Here is a 25,217-nt window from a genome sequence, read left to right as displayed (position 1 = left end):
TAACAGGAAGAAACCTTGAGCAGAATAAGAAACCTTGAGCAGAATCCAGCTCATATGGAGAGACCCATCTGCCGAAGGCCAGCCGGGTGCAGACAGAAAAAAGAGAGAAGAGAACAGCAGGAGAAATGAGATAAACATACATCTGTCATAGATACATATATCTGACTAAAGCGTACATGTGGAATCTTATGATACAACCTGATGATGTTACATGACAGTTTAAAAATGTCTACACTACATGGATATACGCTGATCTAATTATCTCCCGAAAGAATACAGATTACACAAAATGGGTGAGTAAACGATCGTCTATCATTATGCCAGAAATAAGGTCCAGGTAGTACAAAACAGTAGTTCCCCTTTAATTTAGTAAAACATATTAACCTGTTATTGTTACTGGATATTTCCTTACAACGATGAGTCCTGTGTGCAGCTTTCTCTGCTTTTTAATGATCTGTTGGGTTATTAAAGCGATCCACCAACAGGAAGAGTAGCTGACGGATTGATCCCAGTGTAGACAGATATGTCCTTCACCTTACATGAAATCCTACTAATAGGCAGTGAGGGAATTCAGCCCACGGCCTCACTTAATGGAACGAGGAAATGTCGCTCAAGATAGACGATCAATAAGAAGTCGAACATAATTAGATCACTCTGGGCCCGCTTTAATGTAAAAGGGAACAAAAGCAAACCAGCAGTCTTTTTTATCCTCCAACCTGTAATGGTAGCTATTTAACAACCTTAGGATGTACGGTATGTCATTAATAACCAGACTGGTGATGCCTGTGAACATCTAAAGTGGAACAGGCAACTGTAGTTTGGTGAAATTATGATATACATTTTTTTAAAAATTGTATACTGTCGCCGTGCATCTCAAAATGCTTGAGTGTATAATTTGTTCAGTTTGCAGCATTTGTAACATTACAGTATATTCTTTCAGTGCAAGTAATGTGACTGAGCTTTCTGGAAGGATTTTAACAATATGTTGCCAGATAAATAGATACTGTAGATAAGGGTGGGTGGATAACATTTGCTTGGTTTGGACTTTCCATTGCATTTCACCAGACAGGAAAGAATCTTAAAGAAAAAGCACAAAATAAAAAATACAAAACACAGTGAGTTGACACAATTCAGTGACAAGAGGAACACCATGTGTCCTACTCAAATGCAGCATTTAAGGACTTACTCTTTGAACAGGCATCCACATCTGCTTCAGGAATTTCAGAGGTCACATTTAAACTCACTTTTGTGTGCAAAACACTACTGTAACCCCTTCATGCCTAGTGTTGCGAATTCGCGACGCACTGTTTCCGTTCAGACTGCAGCCGAAATAACACTCCAATGTCGGTTTGTACACATTCAAAAAATTCCTAGGAACCTTTTGCAAGCACTAGTTTCTCGTAGGACCGGCCGGAGTGGTAAGCAGAAAAACAAATATTTAATTTCTTTATATAATTGAAAAATCAATTCAGGCGTTAAGGGGTTAAAACCAAACCAGATAATGGAGGTGGAGCCTCATTTAGGAACGATCTCCTCACTGCCCGGTGTATCTGCTCCGCCTTCTGCCATTGTCAGTTTGTCAATATTCCATCAATGTATTCCATACGTGTTGGGCTGCGAGTGTGTCGCGCACATATATACGTCATCTATGGGAATTTATCGTTTTTATCACGGGAAGACATATTCTTACCGTGGGGAATGTTTTTGATGATATATTGTAAACGATGAAATATCGCACATCCCTATCACAGAGTCACACTCCAGTGAATTCATCGATTACAAAAAAAGATAACGTGATAATGGCCAGCACAGTGGTGTGGTGGTTAGCACTGATGCCTCACACCCAGATTCCTCCACTGTCCAAAGACATGCTTGTTAAATTGGCCGTAGGTGTGCATGTGAGTGTGAATGGTTGTCTGTCTCTCTGTGTTAGCCCTGTGATAGACTGGCAACCTGTCCGGGTGTACCCTGCCTCTCGCCCGATGAGGGATAGGCTCCATCCCCCCTGCAACCTTTCACAGAACAAGCGGTTACAGAAGATGAGTGAGTGAATGAATAACGTGATAATGTGTCTTTCCCTAAAGACAAATTAAACACTAGACAGGCAACACCATATTTTCAGTGATCCACAATGCCAAGATGAAGGACGTCCATAAATTTCATATCCCGCTCACCAAATGTGCAGCATGTACTTTTGAAATAATAGTACATGTTAACTGATGATTTCTTTGACGCTTTCTAACTCCTCAGGTAAGTTGTTTCAGAGGTCACGAACAAGTTATCAAAGGTCCGATATCTCACTATTTAATAGTTATGTATCAGCCACTGGCTTAGTTTGCTGATCTGACATTCCAGTTGGGAAAACTCACAGCTGTTCTCCAGAGATGGTAGGTGGTCGCTCTTCTTGCAATTTCTCCAGGACTGATCCTTCACACTCTACTCAAAACACACAAACACTGAAATTAAAACACACTTTGCATATAAACCAGTGTAAGCTGAGTTTGTTATACAAGAGTGGTGTCAGTCTTCTCTATGCAAAAAGGTATTTTATTTTGTTACTTTGCACCCGCTTTACGATTTTTTTTTCTTCTCCATACTATATGTCACTTGGAGGATCGACATTTGGTGAGTTTTTATTTTCATTTTATTTAGTGCAGTGATGACAGTCCTAGACCAAAGCTTGTGTCATGCTTCATGCACTGCACTCCACAAACACTGTCTTACTTGCTCTCATATCAAAATTTTTATATTTGGAGGCCTTCCCTTGTATTTCACGATCAAAGACACATCACTACTCCCTGTGCTCTGCAAAATTGGCCTGACACAGCCAGACTAAATTTTTATCAGAATATGAGTCTGGTAATATGACACTTGGATTTCATTATGGGGCATTTTTCTACAAGTACAGAGAAGGAAAATACATCTGCATCAACTGGATGGTCCTACAACCAATCAGAGCCACTCCATGGCCCTCAGATGACGTATATGATTACATCACTGTTACTCTTCTGTCTATTGCCATATAAAGCCTGCCTAAACAATTTGACTGGCCCGGCAGATCTTTGCCGGAGAATAATCACTTCCCATCAGAGTGGCTCTAGACCAATTTTTCGCGAATGGCCTCCACGCTACTGCAAAATATCACGGATTTTCGTTAACAACTAGAGTCTGCGCTATGGTGACCAGGGAGACATGGTGGTATTGAGGCCCTTTGAACTTCACATAGTGGAGCCACATGAGTTTTGACGCTCTTGGAATGTTGCGGATAATTCCTATAGGCTTATGTTATAACAATATTAGTAACTGCTAGTTAGGTTGCAATCTGGCTGTCAGCTATTTTCCCTATAGATTGACTCTTAACTTGTTAGCTATAACATTAGCAACATCTTTAAACCTTAAAAATCCACTGGATTTATTCTGCATGCTACAGATGTGGGTTTTATCTCTTATATCAGCTATTATTTGACTGTGTGTTTCCTTGTTTTTTCTGCTCTTATCCTCATTAGACGACAGATGGGAAGAGTGAACAAATGTCATTTGCTCCCTCAGAGTCACAGAATGTTCCAGTGACTCATCCTTTGATAATACTGTATAGTCCAGTCCTCTGCATGAGGACAAACAGGAGTCCCACTGCACACACACACAGACACGTGAATTCAAGTAAAACACCACAAAAACACACCTGACATACATACATGCAGTAAGGTCTCTGATGCTATGCTCTGATGCTATATGTGGCTATATGGTTGTTTGCCCGATGTGCACTGGACTGCATTTCTCTAGAGGCTCTGCTGTCTGATGTGGATGCTGAGCTGCACAGAACCACAAACCTCCGACCAAGCAAATGTTGTAATTCTTCACCAACAGATTTATATTTGAAGAAAAAAAAAAGCCATTTCCAATTAACACAAATTTAGTGCATCACATCTGTACACTCAAAGTATTGGTGCAATTTTCAGGGAAACAGAAATAAAGACATAAGCTATAACAGCTGGGTTGTGTTTTCAGAATAAGTAAATGGTCCTCCACACTTTGACTGTAATTATCAGAATCTCACATTTCAGAGGATATAATCACATTCTTCTGTTCGCACTATGCATGTTGAGGAACAAAAATAAAATTGCTGTATAATCAATTGTACCATTAAGAGAAACTTAATTACCAGCTATTTCAATAACTGAATTATATTTTATTTTATTTTTCAAGAAAAAATGCCAAATATTTCCTGGTTGTAACTTCTCAAATATGTGTTTGGTGCTTTTTTTGTGTCAGAAAAGAAGTAAAGTAAATGACTTTGGATAGATTCTGGGACACATTTTTAGGCCTTGGTCTATGAGAAACTATAACAAGCATTTTCTTCCCCCAGAATTTACAATTATTAATGACTAACCTATTAATCAGAAAAATGAATATACAGGACTTTGACATCAGAGAACGTAGTTTATATCTTGTGTCCTATCTCTAGTTAACCTTTCGGCAACACAAACACTTTATTAATTGATTAAAGTTTGGGAAAGATTTCCGTTAAATGTTATTAAAAGCATTTTGCAGCTCATGATTCAAGCCATCGCTGGCCGCAATCTTTCTCTAATCTTATCTGAATGCTGAGTGCCTAAATGAAACCATGAAGTTGTCCTGCACGTTTACAATACACATATAAAATTAACCCAGCAGTTATTTAATAGTTCAGTTGAGGAGTTTTAATTGCGCTTTAGCAGCTGTTGGTTTGTCACAAATCAACTATCAGATGTCTGTGACTACTGGCTCAATCACCAATCTGACAACTGTCTGGAATGTAATGATGTTAATTTGTGACAGAATTGTGCTAGAAGCGGTTGCTATAACAACAAAGCATTGAACTCAACCCAGGTGCTGGTGGCAAACTACCAATTGCCAACTGTCTGCTTAAATACAATATTATTTTAATATACACTTTACAGTTAAGGGATAGCTGCAGCAAAACGTTTCCAATCTGTCTGTGCTAGAATTATATTATTATATATGTTATATTGATTGCCTCTAAAACATTCACTGCCAACAGCTGTGACAGGTGGTAAAAATAATATATATATATATATATTTTTTTTTACATTATTATGTATTATTATTTACATCACTAATGTGGGGCACTACTCAGAAGTTTGTGATCGAACAGACTAATTTGATGTAATATTGACAATATTGCATTGGTAGTACTGATACATTAGTGACCAGTCCAACAACCGAAATAATGACGTATCCCTTGGTTTTATTGATCAAATTCAAAGCATGGGTCATGATAAAATATTTACAAATGGAGAAGTGTCTGGAAGCTTAATTATGGGTGCAGAGGAGTTTCGTCTCCTCAAAATGTATTTTCAGAATGAATGAATTAATGGAATTAAGGGAGATTTGTGTGAACAAGTTTTCAAAATACTGAGTAAAAAGAAATTGTATGCGCAGTCTGGAATGAAATCCTTTTTTCAAGTGTTCCTCGAACGTACAGAGGCATTTCATGAAAATGGCAGATGCCTACAAGCTCACAGTATATTGTACAATAATGTCACATGTATAGTCAGCGAGGGATCAATCTGGCCTCAACCTCACTAGGAGGAAGACCTGAGGTCATCCTGTGTAGATGCTCAGGACAGGATCTTACATAATGGTCCCATTATGATACAGGGTGTTCTGCTCCAGACTCTACACTCTGGCTGCTATTAATAGCACAGAAGGCCAGAAGTGGGGTAGAACTGATAGATGTGCTTTGGACAGTCGGAGGGTGCTGCAGTGGTGAAAATTTAGTTTGAGTTACAGGGAGATCTGATAGGCATATTCATCTTTTCACAGCAGACCGTTTAAGCTGCAGTAGCTAACATATTCCAAGTACTGTAATCAGCAGTGCATTGACATTAGCCGTGTGTATTGACTTGAGTAAAACCACATTATGCTGTACTTCACTGTCCAAGAGAAAATTGCCAAGCTGTAATGGTCATGCTTGGAAGCAATAAGCCCTGAAATATCCTTGTGAGTAAACTCTCGGTTTGAGTCATCTCCAGTGCTTTAAAGCTTTTATATTTGCAATTCTTGTTATTGGTCCATCCTGAGTACTTAGTGTGGTTAACAATTAACAACCAGTACTGAGCAGAAGAAGCAAATTCAACAACTAAACATTATGGACAATGTTTCTCCTGAATGCTGCTGTGCTCTATAAAATATTGTCCAAAAAGAGAGGTGTGACTTTAGTTTGGTTGATGTTCAAGTGACCGGTGAAGCCCTTGAAATGACACGATCAGCCACAACATTAAAACCACTGATAGGAGAATAAATAACACCGAGCATCTTGTGACAATACAGTGTTCTGCTAGGAAACTTTTGGACCTGGCATTCATGTGGATGTTACATATACATATACCACCCACCTAGACCAGACCAGGCACCCCCACTGCATAGCAACGACACTCCTTGATGGCAGCAGCCATCCCCAGCAGGACGCAGCCTGACACAGGCACATACATACACAAAAACAGTTTAGAAACAACAGCACAAGGTGTTGACCTGGCCTCTAAATTCACTACATCCCAAACTGTATAAAGTATCTGTGGGATGTACTGGAACAAGCCTGATCCACAGAGACCCCTCCCCTCAGCCCATAGGACCCCAAGGCCTCCACTAACAACATTCTGTTGCTAGAGTCCACTGGACACACTCAAAAGGCCCATGTCCATTCTCTGATGAGTCACAACCGTTTTGGAGGCACAAGGGAGACCTACACAATAGGTGGTCATAATACCATGCCTAATCGATGTATGTACCCCTAAAATTACCGAGTTGACTCAGTCTGATGAGCTGTGTGTGAAGCAAGTTAAAGGGCCTTTGCGGAAGAAAACAACATTCACATGTAAATGGTAAAGATTTGTCTTGGAAAATTTGAAGTGAACTAAAATGTACAGTCAGATAGGCTGTAATTACACTGATGTGACAAAAGAGTTACAATATTTATAAGCATCTGCTGATTGCTTCCCGTTTCTACCCATTGTAAATACTGTGACCACAATCATTCCATAACCTAACGAAGTAGAACTTTGACAAACAACGATTGTTTCTATCTATCTATCTATCTATCTATCTATCTATCTATCTAATGGTTTATTAATAATATGTTTTAATTAAAGGAGGTAAAGCTGTATCTATGCTTGGTTTGAAGCATAGACTGTATATAAATATGGACAAACGTGTCTCCACTCCCTTGCATTGGCACCATCATGCAAGTTTGGAGCCAGAGTCTTTGAAGTACAGTAAGAGAGTAACGCCACCCAGAGCCACGCTTTTGACGAGTTCAGAGCTATTTTAGTATGACGGTGTGGCTAATACATGTGAGCTAACTGAAGCTACAATCGAGAATATGTGGAAAGTATGTGCTTCTAACACAGACTGTGAAAGTTTGCTGCAGCGTATATTGTGCCATTATAGCTCAAATGCTTGGTACGGGACTAACTTTTACTGGAGGACATTTACTGGATCCTTAGCAATCTAACAGGATAATTTTTGTTGGAGTTTTACCTGCTCTTAGAATACTGTGAGGCACAGTGGGAGTCGTATACATTTTTGTGTTTGCGTCTGGTCTGACAAAAGTGTTTACTGAGCCTGCAGTTATGATTGTGTCTTGAATGAAACGGTATACATCATTGTAATCTCAAGAAATTAAGATTTCCAATGATGTTTAACATCTGTTGGCTGATAGAATGTATTTCAGTGTTTCAGTTTCTCACACAAGTCAAATCCACTAACATGGAGGAGGTGGAGCTTATGACGTACTGTATACTGCTGCCAGCCACCAGAGGGAGCTCTACTTGCTTTGGCTTCACTTTTGAGGAGCTGTTCTGCTGTCCATCTTTATACAGTCTATATTATGAAATAGTTTTTTACTGACAATTTGAAGCTTACTCAACAATAAAAAAATAAAAACAAAAAGTTACACAAACAAAACATTGAACACAAAACAACCAACAATATCACAGCAACTTATTTTACTACTGCTGCTACTCAAAATAGGCTACTAACGGTCTACTAATAATTACAAAAAAAAGTCAATTTCTACCTCGCACTCAGATCTAGACTAAATCAAACATTTTGAAGTGCCTCTAGTCAATATTTGTGCTGTTTTAGTTCAGTCTCGGCTGCAGTACTTGAATGAACCAGACAAACAAAGTTAGCAATTAGCTGGTGAACATAGTGGAACGTTTAGCAGCTAATAACTCAAATATTTTTCTGAGGAGCTGCAGGGCAAAAAAAAAAATAAATAAAATAAAATAAAAAAACTGAGATAGAACGATACACTTAAAAAGATGCACTTATATGCACTGAGCCAGCCTGGGTAATCAAGAGAACCACAACAACAATATGTGCTAATAATGTCAGTGCTTTTAACCCCTTGACGCCTGATTTGATTTAAAATTATATTAAAAAAAAATGAATTATTTGTGTTTGTGCTTTGAAGCTGATGCTAAATTAAGTGGAGATTGTTAATTTGTCTATAGTACACAGTATAGATATAATTTTAGGTATGATGCAAATTAGACAACAGGCATGAAAACGGTAAAACATTTACTGAAATTACAAAATCGATATATACAAATACATTACAAATTCAAATTACACACTACACACTATAACACCAACTATTATAATCCAGTTTGAAACAGAGTTCAAGCATTTCACTTAGGACTTCTAAACTTTAAAACACAATTCACAAATGAACTTCCTATTCGTTAGCTTCCATTAACCGGATGTAGTTCCCATTCCGACTGGTCTTACGAGAAACTAGTGCTTGCAAAAGGTTCCTAGGTATGTATTAAATGTGCACAAACTGACATTGGAGTATTACATGCGAATTCGCGACACTCAGTGTCAAGGGGTTCACATATTTTTCTCATGCAGATTTACAATTAAAAAAAAAATCTAAATCAACTTGAATAATGAACCACAAGTAACTCTCTTTTTCCCACAATAGATGACAAGTTTTAAATTAGTTTCCCCTGTTTATTTGACTAAATGATACAAATATTCCACAGTAGATAAGTGTCAAACATAGTGTAGAGTGAAAGGGACGAGCACATCACACTGAGGAGCAGATGTCCTGTAGTCACCCACATGTGAAGGACACGTCAATACTTCAGCTACCTCTGCCTCTCTGACACAAATGTAAACACCCACATGACCTACACAGACAGCCTGGAGGCAACTCTAAAACACAAAGTTGATTGGTAAACTGGTCAGCCACCCCCTGCACACTCATATCTGGGTCATTGCTCAGCAGTCTTTCATGGAATTCATTTCATGCTAAGGGTCGAGGGGCCGATTAAATGCTGGTCCCAGTGGGTGGGACGCTACATGAAAGGTGTTGGCAATGTAAAGGTTATCTACGGGTGGGGTGGTGGGGGAGTGGTGGTGGGGCGGGGGGGTTGACACGTACCACCAACCTCGACCAGACCAGGCACCCCCACCCCATAGCAATGGCACTCCTACACCCTATCTGTATATAAGGTTTGTGCCAGATAGAGGCATGCTTCCATATATGTCACACAGAGTGGGGCATATTTACTGCACACTGGTGTGTGGTTGTATTTGTAACTCATGACATACTGGAAAATAGTTACTGTAAATTTAACCCCTAAATCATACAATCCAGGGGATTCAGCAATCTAATTGCCTTCCTTCATCTTAATTAACCATTCATACATTCAACACAAAGGCTTGAAGCAGCATTCTAACACCTCTGTGAGTCTTTTGGTTGAGACAGAATTAGTTTGTATGAAAAGTAATTGCTACATGGTTAATGCTAAGAGTCAATAGTTGTTGTTTTTTTGAATGAATGAAATTCTGGACTTCAACAACAATGGCCAACATGTGGTTAGGAATAGCTAGAATGCTAGATGAACTATTCTGATGAGTTCCTTCTGAACACGTCAGTCCGTTCTGATTGAGGTGGCTTCGAGATAAGATGCCCCCCTTTGTCAATTTTCCTGTTCACATCGTCTTTTCCTGCCTCCTCTCAGTAGTCTGGAGAAGGTCTCACAGGTTCCTGAACTTACCGCCACAGTGACCGGAGTGAAGATGGTTAAAAATAGGAGGGGGGTGGGGAGCAGTAGAGACTGAGAAAGGGAGAGCTTGAGAAAGCAGTGTGGAGAAAACATGAGAGCATAGGACCTCAGGGTTTTCAGGGGAGGGAGGGGAAGCTGAGTACCAGAGCAGTTAAGGGGAGGGATGTAGGGATATGACGTGAGCGAGCGGGAGTATGGAAACTGATCATTGCAGGCAGAGCAGTGTTGGATAATAGTGCTCTCTCTCTCTCTCTCTCTCTCTCTCTCTCTCTCTTCCTCTACTCCACGTCTCCGGCAATGTTACTCTGACCAGACACAGCCATAGAAAAACCCTCCACACACTCAACATTGACATGCAGTGGAGAGGGCTGCTGCTGCTGCTTTTCTCTTGCATACATAGACGCACACTCTCACACTCCGTTACATTATAAACACCCACCTTTCGCTGCAACTGTCAGAAGATCCAGAGGAGGATATGGCAGGATTGTGAGTGGTGAGCTTCATCTGAAAACATCTGCCTGCAGGACTCCTCCCTTATCTGTCTTGGTGGTTAACTCCAGCTCCGCAGCAGGTGAGCGGCATGTTGATATCTCAGTCATGGTGTGCATTCATGTCACAGTAGCCACAACCTACTGTATCTGTTTGTCATGGCAACTAAGATCTTCTGTCTGGCGCGTTGCACCTGGATCCAAACCTCATCTCATCACTGCGCCACTGGAGGACAATGATCAGATAACAATTTCAGAGGTGAATTTTGATCGTTCAGAGGATGCAAGCTGAGTGTTTTTGTGGTGGCACTGCAGTCAGGCTACAGCGGAAAGAGGATGATTACAGTGCAGTGCACAGCAGGAATTCAATGACACACATCAGTTCTGTATGATCACTGCATAAGAATTAGACTCAGTGGAAATCAAAGATAAACAACAAGATTTCCCATCAGCCTCGTTTTGCTGTCGGTGCAAAACATTATAGAAGACGTTGCAAAGCATTTCTAGTTCTAGCTCCAGAGGCAGATCAAAGTTTATGCGAGGGAGGCTGATTCCCACACACCCAGCGAGTTAACGCAGCAGCACTACTGGCTGCACATTGTGTTGACCACTGCCTTCCCTCGTCTGTGTAGTTTTTGCAAAAATAATGATGCTCAACTTATAATTTATACAGGTCTTATGTATGCATCCACCTCTTTATGATAACTTGTGGTAAGAGGGAATCTCCTGCACATGTATGTGAACAAATGCACACTCTTGCATAACCACAAACAAATTTATACTTAATTACAAGCATGCCAATGTATGCCTTTCACACCCAGACACGTAAACACACATAGCCGTCTTTCACCCAGATTGAACATCCACTTGTTGATCTAGGGTTTCACTTCCCAGTAATTGGGTCAAATGCTTCATTGGCGATGAGACACACACACACAAAAACACAGAGATGCCCGAGTGACACCTACACAATCACACAATCATATACACATTCATTCCACACAGGAAGGAAAAGCAGGGTCAGATAAATCTCAGCAGCAAAAATGTGATGTCCATGATTAATGCAGCTCAAATAGTGACAAAGGTTTGTGTTGAATTGATGAATGACAAATATCAGTGAATCGTGGTCTACACTCTGGTACCACAGCTTCAAGATACCATCTCTAACATGAATTCAATTCAATATGAATCCAATTTTCAATTTTATTTATCTAGCATCAATAACAATACAAATTGCTTCAAGACACTTAACAAAACCTGTACTGAAACCCCCAGAACAAACACGAAGGCAATGGTGACAAGGAAACATTCTCACATGAAGAAATCTTGAGCAAAAAGAGAGAGAACGAGATAAACATCCATCTGTCATAGATACATACATCTGACTAAAGCGTACATGTAGAATCTGATGATGATACAAATACAACATAGAGCTGATGATGTTACATGAGAGATTGATAATGACTATATAGGACATGTGCTCAGTTAATCATCCCCCAGCAGCCTAGGCCTAAAGCAGCATAACAAAGGGATGGTTCAGTGTCACCTGAGCCAGTCCTAACTTTAGCCTAACTTAAGCCTAACCTTAAAAGTAGAGAGGGTGATTTTTGTAAAACTGCACCCTCCTATCTTAAATCTCCTGCAGACAAAAACAATGGAAACAGGAAAAATGGATATTGGAATAAAAGTACCTGCATATAAAAGCCAATTTAGTCTAAACTCAATCATGTTACCATTATAGCAAGCAGTCAGACTGATGCAAGATCATCTGAAAAGCAGCAACGATGCTTTTAATGCCCAGATTAGTAATTTTAGTAACATTTTATAATAACTGCACACTATAAAGCATTAGTAAAGCAATAAAAAGTAAATACTTGATTCATATTTATAAAGCTTGAGTCTTAAATTAATAGACATTAGTAAGTAGTTCATAAATTTAGGTATAATTACATCACATCATCATAAGCACCTTTATAATGTGTTTAATGATGGTATCTTCATACTTTACTAGTGTTCAGTTTATCATTTATGAATTGAATATTTTAATTCATAAATGATAATGACAAAATTTTTAAGTATTTTCAAATGAGTTATTAAGGAATTGTCTGAAATTTATAAGGAACTGTTTTATAAACATTTATTACTGTAATTAATGGTTAATTGAGGTAGTTATAAAACATGTATTGTATTTGCGTGAACTCATCTAAAGTGAGGACATCTATGCCTTGTAAAGCATTTATAAAGATTTAAAGGTTAGGTTATCTTCCCAACAGAACAATGAGACAAACACAACACAGAGTGACGCGAAACAGAAATATGTATTTCAACTTTACACTTGATATAAAATGAAGAAAGAAACAGCTGCAGTTTCGCGTAATAACATTTTGTGTAGACTTTCAGAAAACATAACTGCAGTAAAATACACTGAATCTCTACTATCTGAATTAAAAATGCATGTCTTTCTTTCTGAAAAGTGTGAAAGTTGGATTACAGAAGTGCAAAAATTCAGCTCCCTCTATAGGGACTTTCAAACATTAGAGAGGAGTGCATTTTGTGTGAAACTCTGATCCATCCCATTGAAAACAGCAACAACGTAGTCCTTCCTTTGCTGAAGTGCCAAACATTAGACCACCAACCGCTGCTGATTTTGAGCTGGAATTCAGAAAAGATAGAATTTGTGTTACTATATGTTGTTTTTTTGTTTGTTTGTTTTATTTCTGCACACCCTTTGACTCACACATTGTGTCAATCTACAGTATGCTGCAGTCCACAAACTTAGTTTGTTGTACTTCATGTATAGTTAAATTAGCCATTGAATAAGTCATATGTGCACTTCATTGCATTACTGAATTGTTTATTATACAGTTGTGTGCAAATATTATTCTATTACTTTTTACTGAATGATCTTAGAACATTCCATTAGCTTTATTACTGTCTAACAAACTCTCATCTGTCCTGTACCTTGCAGAGAGAGAGTCAAAAATGTCATTACAAATGTCACCTGTTGATTGACACCTACAGTCAATGGTTGACAGCCAGGCTTCTTCCTGTGTGGCGCTCTCGCCCACTGTGCATATAAATGATAAATTGATCATTAGTAAAGTGTTCATAACATTACATTAGATACATATTTTTTATTTTTTTTTTTACAGAACACATACAGTGTATCATACACACAATCTTTATATTTATTTGTCACATATGTATTCATACTTGTCATATTTATTATCAGTCGCAAAAATTTCAGTAATATGAATATTCCAAATGCATTCCAAGTTCCCCAAATCAAGAGCAAATGGGATGATAGATAATATTTCCCTTTTCCAGGTGTTATGTTTCAGAAGTGTCATTATGTAGCTCTAATAAGTAAAAATGTAATTCTTGGTTGGAGGGTTTTAAGTATGTAGACATGAGGGCATCATAACGTGGATCCATAACACTTCCTAAAATGTGAACCTTTAAACATGTCTCCTGGCTGACAAACATGAACATCAATGCTTGAAATACTAAGTCTTTAAAGTTTTGAATAACGTGGCGATCAAAAGACAAATGAACATTTTGGCTGAAACGGCAAAACAATATTTATGACTTTGAATTTCTTTACTCTGTATGTCTTTAAATGTCAGCAACTGTTTGCATTTATTTGCTAACTAAAGACAGCATCCACATGTGTCCAGTTTGGCCACATAGTTGGTGCATCTAACCTTCTTTGCTGTTTCTTATTGTAAAAAAAAAAAAGACGTGCGGTTGTTAATGGGCCTGGTGATCTGATGTTGTTTTTCAGTGTGAGGCGCCCCACTGTGTATTACTGCCCAGGGAATGCTCTGTGGACACTGAGACGGGCCTTTACACAATGAGCAGCCGGGACAAATGGGTCACACTGACCCCAGCTGAATTTGCCTTGCTACAGGAATACACTCAGTGTGAGTCGAGGAAGTACTTTCTCTTTGTGTCTGACTCTGTTAAGAGCATTTTGGTTTTTGTTCAATAACAGGTGACATAATGCAAGTACAGTAACACAAGTACACATTTGTGGAAAATTTGAAGACATTCCCAGTTGTTCATGTAGGTATTTGTTCCTGAGATAACAGATTCATACACAGCATACACCAAACACAATTCCACATGTAACGCAGATCAAAAAACAAACCTTTTTTTTCATAAGTCATGTAAGTTTCTTGCTTATATGTCTGGGCTTTATACAAGAACAACTACTACAATAAAGATTAGTTCACAGATTTTTTTATTTATTTATTTATTTTTTTTGTGGTTTTTAGTTTAGAAATAAAAGCCCAAATGTAAAACGAAGAAAGCAGTTGAGGAAAACTGAAGGCGTGCTTGTAATGCCAATAACAAAGTCCAAAAGTTGTAGTACAGAAGATGAGACAAAAGTACAAAAATATAAGCTATAAAGAACAAACCTAAGCCAGAGGTAAACCACAACCAAAAATAGAAAAAACAAAACAACAAAAACAGTCATAAACCCAGCTAACACAAGGCAAATAAAAAATTTGGGAGAATCAGGAATTGATCAAAGTAGCAATAACTGAAGTGTAGTATATAATTTTAGCATGCAGAGGGCAGAGTCTGTTCTGTCAAAACAGCTCAAAATCACAAAAGAAGCAAAAAGAAAAAGAAAGCAAGGCTAAAAAAAAAAATAAAAAAAAAACAAGTAGAAAAATATTCAGCAATATTATAATTGTCTCTATATATTAAATATATATTAAATATATAGTATTTGTCATTGTATTGGCCTGTTGCAATAATAATACCCTGGCATAAAGCAAGCATACTTGTATACTCCCATGTTTAAAAGAGTGATATAAACTTGATAAAGACAAAGTGATAAAAGAGAAAAATTTATAAAAACAGAAGCTGAAATTTGAGCTCTGCTACCTTTCTGATCTTCGAAAACCATGTTGATTATAGAGGATATTGATGGCAACCTTGGTTGCTAACAAGCTGCAATGTGGAAACTGAACTGTTAGGCTAAATAAGCTGGACTGATCTCTTTCTAGGAATAGAATGTGCTCAGTTGACCTGTTCATAACTCTTGCTAAGAAAGTAAAAAAAAACAGCATTTCTAACCCTTACCTTGTGTCTGTGTTGTACACTCAAATTTGTAAGTACCAAGCATTGTTTCGATAAGCTACTGCAATGTCACAAGATTTATTTCCGTACAGTGTTGCATTCATTTTTCACCAAGATCTTGTATTGATGATGGAGAGTCTGACCACTGCACAAAACCTTTTCCAGCACATCCCAAAGATTCACAATGGGGTTAAGGTCTGGACTCCGTGGCGGCCCATCCATGTGTGAAAATGATGTCTCATGCTCCCTGAACCACTCTTTCACAATTTGAGCCCCATGAATGCTGGCAATGTCATCTTGGAATATGCCCGTGCCATCAGGGGAGAAAAAAATCCATTGATGGAATAACCTGGTCATTCAGTATATTCAGGTAGTCAGCTGACCTCATTCTTTGGGCACATAATGTTGCTGAACCTAGACCTGAGCAACTGCAGCAACCCCAGATCATAGCACTGCCCCCACAGGCTTGTACAGTAGACACTAGGCATGATGGGTGCATCACTTCATCTGCCTCTCTTCTTACCCTGATGCCCCCATCACTCTAGAACAGGGTAAATCTGGACTCATCAGACCACATGACCTTCTTCCATTGCTCCAGAGTCCAATCTTTATGCTCCCTAGCAAATTGAAGTCTTTTTTCCAGTTAGCCTCACTGATTAGTGGTTTTCTTAAGGCTACACAGCTGTTCAGTCCCAATCTATTGAGTTCCCTTCACATTGTATGTGTGGAAATGCTCTTACTGTCACTATTAAACATAGTCCTGAGTTCTACTGTTTTTTCTTCGATTTGATTTCACCAAACGTTTAAGTGATCGGCGATCACGAGCAATCACGATATTTTTCCGACCACATTTCTTCCTCAAAGAAGATGGTTCCCCACTATCCTTTCACTTGTTAATTATGCGTTGGACAGTTCTTAAACCAGTTTTAGTAGTCTCTGCAATCTCCTTAGATGTTTTCTCTGCTTGATGCATGACAATGATTTGGCCCTTCTCACACAGACAGAGCTACTCATTACATCAGTTGGGGTTAAATAACTGGTTGCCAGCTGAAAGATAGTCACCCATGCAGTAATTACCAATAGGGGGCTCATACCTATTTGCTTAGTTAACTGGCAACTTTTTTTTTGGCTAGGCAGTGTATTTTGAGTAGAGGCACATTTTCACTTCATTACTTTATTGGAAAGCCGTCAGGGTTTCTGCAGTCATGCCTTCAGTCATGCCTTCAGTCATCATCCTTACAAATGGAAACAAAGCTTTCACTGACGTCCCCGCGTACCACACACAAACTCTCAGATAGCATAGCAAAAGTGTGTCTGTTAGCTGTAATTCACTGTGGTTAATTTTACACATCTCTTGTTGTTCTATATGATATATGATATCATTTTGATGCCATAAAACTTGGTCTTGGTGGAAGTTCAAGCCGCTCAGGAGTTTAATGTTTGTGGTGAGCTCTGAATGATTCATTTGCTGTCCAACAAATGGTTTCCCTACTCACCAGACTGTGCTCTGGATGCCTGGAGTTTATGTTACACTTCAAGATGTTGACACATCATCATTTGAAACGGTACCAGGAATGGAAAATATGACGATACCTGGCAGGCCAACTGCAGCATACAGTGCACTACCCACACATAGTTTGGGACAGACTTTGAAAGCAAACTGGTAATTGCAGTAAATTGTTAGTAGGAAGACAAATGATGGATCTAATGATGGATAAGACTAGAATCTAAATAGGATCTAATAAAAGAAAAAGACACTGTTACTGTGTTATTTGAAAAAATATTCAGCTCTTATATCTACGCTGCTGATACAGAGTTACTTTGAGTTCCATACCCTGCATCTTTGAGTCATTTTGACAGCTTTCTCTTTTATTTGCTATTCAGAGCATGAGTATGCAGCTCAATAATTAACGCTTTTCACCCGGGATCTCCTGTGCCAGTCTAACAGTGTTGTAATCATATTTCTTTCCTCAGTTGCTCTGAGCCTGAGCAGAACATTGTTACTTACTCTGAGGAGAAACCCTGCTCTCTCTAGTGGATGTTTTTTTTTTTTTTTTTTTTTTTGGTGTGTTGCGAAGGAGTTTGTTGAATTAAACATGTTTCACAAATGCTTGAAATTACAACTGTGCATGGAAAAAAGGCAGAGAAACAATGAAAAACAGTAAGAGCTTACCAAGCCATCTTGACATGTTCATGGAGGCGTCCGTGCAACTGATTTAAGATCACGTTGCAACAATCAATTCCTTGTGGCCCTCTGCAGCCACAGGTTATAAAATAGCCTTTTCTCTAAGCAATGGGCTTCCCACTGACTCAACTTCATCTCTCCCTTCATCTCCCCTCTATAGTATCTCCCCCTTCCTTCTCATTAATGAGAGCTGTGCACACTTTCATAAAATTTTAATGGCTGTGCGCCTGGGCAGGCACCAAAGGTCTGACTCACAACAATTAGAGTTCCTCTTTATGCAATATATAACAGCTAATGTGACCAGTTTTCCAGTGTGCTGTTTTAACAGAAGGACAATTACTGTACCTTTGAAGACAAAGAAAATGCTCAGTGTGTTTATGAAGCTCAATATTATGCCATGGGTTTTGTCTCCTGATTGCAGTGTGCCACACAGTGGTTAAATCATTAAAATTAAATCAAGAAAAAAACATTGTAATTCATCCCTGCCTGCTGAATGTGGCAAGCAATCAGTGGATACATAATCACTCTGTGCTCTGTGGTGGGTTTGTGTAGATGTTGTGCTAAGAAGGATGGTCAGTAATGATGACACACAGTCAGTTCTGTGTGAGATATGTATTTTTAGTCAAAGTTGGTCAAATGCAACCTGAGAAAATCTAAAATGCAAAGCTATTACCACAGGAGGCGAAAAAAATATGTCAAGTGGGAGAGAGCTTAAACACACATACAAATAGAAAATCTGGTTTTATTAACTATAATTCAGACGGTACAGTTTTACACTTTTATTTTAGCTGTTGCTCAAAACATATTGAAGCTATCAAACTATCAGCTTTATTCTTTATATTTATTTTTTGAAATGTTATTCAAATTATTTTTCTCTGTTCGTTCACACAGCAGTGTGTACACACTAAGCAGTGTAGGAGTTAGGTGATTGCTCAAGGCATCACAGCCATGGACATAAGGCAACAGGAACCTGTGACCTTATGTTTCTAAAACTAACCATAGCTCCCGAATACACAGGGTATTTACATCCAAATTGGAGGTATAGGAAATAATAGGCCCATATTTTCAGGGGCTTAAAAGTGATTGGGGAAAATTAACATTTTAAATTTTTAATACTTTATACAGAATCCTTTGCAGTCAATGACTACCAGAAATCTGCAACTCACTGACATCACCAAAAAGGGGCTTCCTCTTTTGTCATGCTTTGCCACTCCTTTACTCCTTTACTGTCTTCAGTGGTTGTCTTGTTTTTTTGTTTTTAGTGGGTCCTCATGCATTTAGTTTGTCTTCAAGAGGTGAAACCCAACTACATCAAGTTGAGATCCATTGGCTGACTCGGTCCTTGCAGAATATTCGGCTTCTTAATCTTCAAAAACTCAGTCAAATCAAAGAGGCTCAGCACTTAAAGCCCATATTCATTTCTTAACTGTAACTTGAATATCAGCTAGAGTAACACAAAATGTATCAGCATCCAAACATATGTGAGCCAAACTGTAGATTTACCATGACATACTAATGAAGTTACCACTCGTATAAAATAACTGATGAAACTGTATATGAATAGGTTTGTGTGAAGTTTTATGTTCAAGAGAAGCTTGCTTCATTACAAGCAAAACAAAACTCCCAGAACAACAGCTGGTTATTAGTCTGTTCATGTCGTGCAGTTTTATGAGCACCACCTTCACCTCAGACTTCATGGCTGCTCAATTTCACTAATGGCAGTTAGGGGTTTATTTCCACAAACACTTCTCTCAGAGCAAACACTGTTTAGTTTCAGTGTGTGACACTGACCAGTGCTTTGTTCTTACCCCCTAGCCAATGACCTGTTTTTTCTGTAGCAAAATAAACCTGTAGAGGAGCTTAAACAAGCATCTTAATGAATTTTGGATGAGCAGACATCAGCTCATACTTGGACATGAACCAGGCTCTTCGGTGCATGTGAGAAAACAGTACTCCTAATTAACTTCAGTAACATTAAAACCTGGCATCTGTGGCGCAGCAAATTGATTTAGCAGCAAGGCTCATAAACTCTCTGTAGCATGCTGCAGTTATCGCAGCAAATCCCTGTCTGATGAAGTTATTTTGATCCATAATAGAGTGCTAACACAGCGAGACCATTTCAGTCTGTTATTGATTTGTTTTACAGACGTTTTGTTTAGTCTGCCTTTTTCACTAATATAATGACCCATACATGCACCATACCCACTTATTTGAAAGAAGCCCTGCTGCTTGAAACCATTCCTACCTAACAAAATTCCAGTGCAAACCAACAAGATGAGCATTTAGCAAAAAATAACAAAACATAAAGGTGCTTAAGCTAGGCTTAGGGAGCATGCTGGTTCATGCAAACAAAACATATAATAGGAAACACCATATGATAGCTGAGATCCTACGGGTCACAAGCAGAGACTGTACACAGACGGACCTGAGTGAGTCTGGTGGAAGTGTGGGCAGGTCATCGATAACACTGCTATGCGTCTCAGACCATACTGCGCAGAATCTGTCTCCAAACTTGCAAGATGACGCTGCCCGAATCCAGAATGTAGCATCAGTTTATCTACTTAATCTACTTTTAATCTATTTGTTAACATCAAAAATTACTTAGTGAGAAAAGCTAGTCTCAAGTGAGTTTCATGGTTTCACCTCATGCTCTAAAATGAACTCAAAATGCTGCTAGTGTAGGATTCTTTTTCACAGCTCTGACTCTCTGCAGACATCAGGATACTACATCCAAGCCAAATCAATTGCAGTAAAATATAAAATATGCACCTGATTAGTAATGTGTAATAAAATTACATTGTGTGTACAAATGGACTATAAATGTAATATCAAAGATAATATGCTAACATGTATTTTATGCTTCCTCAGACTCAACCAAGAAGTTGAAGGATGTTCTACAGGAGTTCCATGGAGATGGTGTGTTGGCTAAATACAATCCAGAAGAGGTATGTTTGGTTTCTAATGCAATACATAACAGTAACAGCTTATATTCTGTTGACTCTAACTCTGCACACAGTGACATCACTATGCAACACTTTCTGCACATTGACAAAAACGTGACAGGACTATTTTTTATTTTTGCTAATTGGTGGGTATTTGCTAATTGATTCATCTGTTTGTTATCAAACCTAACATGAAAACGTGATTTTAAATACCAAAGTGTAGACAATTAAACATCAAATCTTCGAGTGATTGTTTCATACTTTATTTCAGCTCAAAGCAGAATGATGAGATAAAGGCTCTAAAAATAAATGGAATAAATGTGTCATGCTCAAAAGATGAACAAACACGAACTAAAAAAGTGTTTCTGCTTCTCTGGGTACTCCAATAGCACACAGCAAATAACCAAGAGAGCACGATAAATACTATGTGTGTTTGCATTAATGTTACTTTACTGATATATATGTAATAACAAATACTTTAAATGTTAGAATTACATAATGCGTCCATGAACATGTTGAGTTTCTGTCTTTCTTCCCATGCTGCTGCTTACAGAAGCAAGAAATCCTCAGCCAGGTAACTGCTGTCTCTTCCTTGTTTCTCTCATTTGCTTGCCGTGTTTTGCTGAGTTCGCATAGCTCCTTGCTGAATAACTCAAATCCAGTAGAGATACAGCAATAAAATTAAACAAAAACACATTTTAATAGTGAGAAATAAAAGTCTAGGAACTTCTGGGACATGCAACCACTTACAGGGAAATACTGCAACGAGTCGTCGACGTCATCAATTAAAAACATTGATTTTGTTAAAATATGTCAACAAGATGTTTACTAAAAAAACCTTCATCCAAATATCAAAAGTGAGGAAATTATATGTACAGAGAGCCTTAAAATACGTTTTTCGTTGTCAATACTTTTATCCAGCAGAGGGCTTCAATACAACGAGTAGGTCAACCTGCCAAAATCCCAAAAGAAGAAGACAAAGTGGTTGCTTACAGATTACAGTGGGTTGCACACTTCTCAATTGTATCTAAACTGCAGAATTTTTGGACCATTAAGTTGAGTTTAGTCTAATTGAGTTTACCCTGGATTGAAGCAACTACTCCAATGAAACTCTCTACATTACCTTGAAACATGCAGGCAGTAACTACAGCTCTCCATGACATACAACATGCTCTATTTCTGTCTTGTTTTTTTTTAGGAGATTGACTTTGAGGGCTTCAAGGTCTTTATGCAAACATTCTTGGAGAGTGAACTCCCTGAGGAGTTCTGTCAACACCTCTTCATGTCGTTTAGCAACAAAGGCCCCAAACCCAGTCCCTCATCCTCTGACAAACCAAGAGTCTCTGGTAAGTGTAAAGGAAATAGTGTTCCAGAACAGACGCTCAGTTCCGAAAGTTTTGTTTTGGAGTTACTGGTATAAGAAACCATTGCTTTTGTTGCTGAAGCGCAGTCAAACTGTCAGTTATTCTCTACTAGCACATTTAATTGTTATTGTCAACTTAAATAAAACCACACTTGAATGCCATTTCCACAAACTCATTGCTGTCTTTGCTGTATAAAAAAATGCACCATCACTTTTTAGGTTGTTAACTATGACAATCTCTCAGACTCATTTTCAGCTAAGTCGAGGATAGTGGCATACAACGTAAATGATAGTATAGTGGCTGCCAATTGTCTTGGCAATAGCCACGTTTGTTTATAGCATTTATACTAATAGCTCACTTTTGTGTGGTCATGACGAACGAGTTTCAAATGACACAACAGCCTATGTGGGTGTGCTGACTGGCCCTCATTGAACCATTTATTTAATTATTTTAGCTATACACCCTCCCACCACTCTTCTGTGTGTTTATCTGAAAACCAACACGGGACAGGCTCTCTGTCTACTACTGCTATTATCAGAGGATTTTCACAGTTAACTACTTTTAGATGTAAACTAAATTAATGAGATATTCATTAATTTATTTTAATGGAACACAAGTAACACAAGAACTAAGATACTTGTACATAACTTCTCCCAAACATAGGAAGTTATATATGGTGTGTGTAAAGGTGTGCTTCGTGTGTGGTTGTATATTGAGTAAGAAAGTGTATGTACAGTATGTAAAGGAGGAGAAGAGAGAAACAAATGCATGAAAGAGAGGACAAAGAGAAAGCAAGTGCACTGCAAATTTGGTATTTTGTGGATCATAATATTAATCCTATTAATAGTCAGATATGCACATAGATAACGCAGAATATGTTAATGGTGATGGATATAGTGGAATTGGTATAGTACATGCATTGTTCCGTGCATGAAAACAAACTAACTAAAGAGTATAAATGAAAAAATGAAATCAAGGAAATAGGGCATAAGGACCATCATTTCTAGTTCAAACTACTTCCAGATATTGGTGCTTCTCACCCTTGGGTGAGTCCAGCCCTCCACCAAAGGAGTCATTTATCTCATACCCAAAACTTATTACCATGGGTGGGTTTGAAAGATAAATCAAAAACTTCTCCTTCAGGCTTCTCCTTCAGATAATAGCCATTTTTTCAGCTGATAGCAATGGATTTAATATAAGCTATTCAAATGTTTCATTAAGTGTTCGATGTTTAAATTAAAACATTTTCATCAGTATGCATTTTATTCTAATGAGAAGCTTTGTTTTTCATAACTTAAGTGAACACAGCTTACAGAGGATGCTATGATCCATTATGGTTTCACGTTATTAAATGAAATACAGTCTTTTAAGTGTCTGAACTTTTCTGGAAACAATCCTGTAAAGTTTCTCTGTCCGTGTGGCGGTTGCCTCACTTAGACATTGTTTGAGAATGGTAAATGGTCCTTTTTTTCATTCTCCCCTCCATCATCACCTAGAATGTAAAATCTCTTCTGGAGAAGATGGGCGAGCTAATGGCTGTTGTTCACGGACACTTGGCTAACGGCATTAAAACCGGACACTCATGCTGCACTGGGCAGTTTTCAGTTGTTGAGGGCAGACAGAACTAAGGAGGGTGTTAAGCGGAAAGGTGGAGGCCTGGCCATGTTTATTAACGATACATGGTGTAACCCTTGGCACATCACTTTCAAGGAATAGCTCTGTAAGGACATTGAACTGTTAGCCATTCTTGCCCAGGGAACTCACATATATTATCACCATAAAATACACCCACCCTCTGCACACAGTTAAGGCGGTTTTAGAGTACTGCGGGACCTAGACGCCACAACTCACACACGCAGCATGCACTGATGCGAGTCATTTATACTATCAGTCTGGCTCGCTCTGTAACAACGCCACCCAAACGCTAGTCGGCGCTGTGTCTCCTTTGGCAGTCGGGTTAATTTTTGTTTCTACTTCCTGTTTCACTTTCAACAATGGTGACTGAAACTTCGCCGAAAAACGAGTCATACAAGTGTTTGTATCGCCGAACCTCCTCAGTTATCCTCTCCTCGATGTGTTCCATCTTTATTGATCCAAAACGGATCAATAAAGATGGACGGCTGTGGCTCAGTAGGTAGAGCGGGTTGTCCACGAACCAGAGGGTTAGCGGTTCGATCCCCGAAATGTGCCACATGCCGAAGTGTCCTTGAGCAAGACACTGAACCCCCAGTTGCTCCCAGTGCGTGGCACTGGTGTGTGAATGTGTGTGAGCGAATGGGTAGATGTGTCTATGACTGTAAAGCGCTTTGAGTACCAATAGGTAGAAAAGCGCTATATAAAAGCAAGGCCAAAACAATCAATTTGAAAATTGTGGAGATGGAGAAGCAGCCGGAAATACTAAAGTGGAAACATGCAACAACCAAGCAGCCCAGTAATGGCTCATGCGCTCTGTGTCGCAGCGGTAGACTTTTTCTGGGGAGGTGCATGTCAGTTACAGCGCTAGGGTCTGTTGTGTGCATTGTCTGCGTAGGGGTCTGTGCTGTCGTCGTGGCTTCTGTGTCAACACAGAAGTCTAAATATATTACATGCAGGCTGCAGACAGAGCATCCACAAGCCCTACTCCTCATTTACTCCATGCTGCCCACCTTCACGCAGTATATCAACTGCCCCACCAGAGACAATTAGACCTCTGACCTATTTATTGCCAACGGTAAGGAGGCTTATGTCCCATGTGTCTCCATCTGAAACAAGAATGATCTGAAGACTCTGCAGAGGGAGCTCAGGAGAAGGAGGATCAAAGAGAGAAAATGGGTATACAAGAGGAAGTTGAAGGACCAGTTGCAGCAGAACAGCATCAGCCTGGAAAAGCCTTAAAACTGCCTCTTGCCACAAGAGATACAACCATCAGCCTGAGGGGGACCAGGAGTGATTGACATGAATGTGTTCTTCAACATATTTGATCATTCATTTGTCCCTCCTCAGACAGTGCATCTTCTACTGTAACTGCTACCCTTGACACCCACTGTGACCTGCTCCACCCCCGTCTCTTGCCCTCCTCAGACAACACA

At 38.9% G+C, this 25,217-nt stretch overlaps 1 protein-coding gene across 1 annotated transcript in view; it reads left to right on the top strand.

The window, feature by feature from the left end:
• The window catches only part of dgkb (diacylglycerol kinase, beta), a 112,338-nt gene that overhangs the window by 26,722 nt on the left and 60,399 nt on the right, over positions 1-25,217 (top strand). Inside the window, exons 4-7 of the mRNA XM_084556818.1 lie at positions 14,352-14,490; positions 20,712-20,788; positions 21,339-21,359; positions 21,984-22,131. Of these exons, the coding sequence (XP_084412944.1) occupies positions 14,352-14,490; positions 20,712-20,788; positions 21,339-21,359; positions 21,984-22,131 (385 nt within the window). The remainder of the gene's footprint in view (positions 1-14,351; positions 14,491-20,711; positions 20,789-21,338; positions 21,360-21,983; positions 22,132-25,217) is intronic.

Source organism: Chelon labrosus (assembly GCF_963514085.1).
Source record: "Chelon labrosus genome assembly, chromosome: 12".
In the NCBI taxonomy this organism is placed as follows: Eukaryota; Metazoa; Chordata; class Actinopteri; order Mugiliformes; family Mugilidae; genus Chelon; species Chelon labrosus.
The sequence above is the reverse complement of the archived record's forward strand: the minus strand, read 5'-3'. Positions and strand labels throughout refer to the sequence as shown.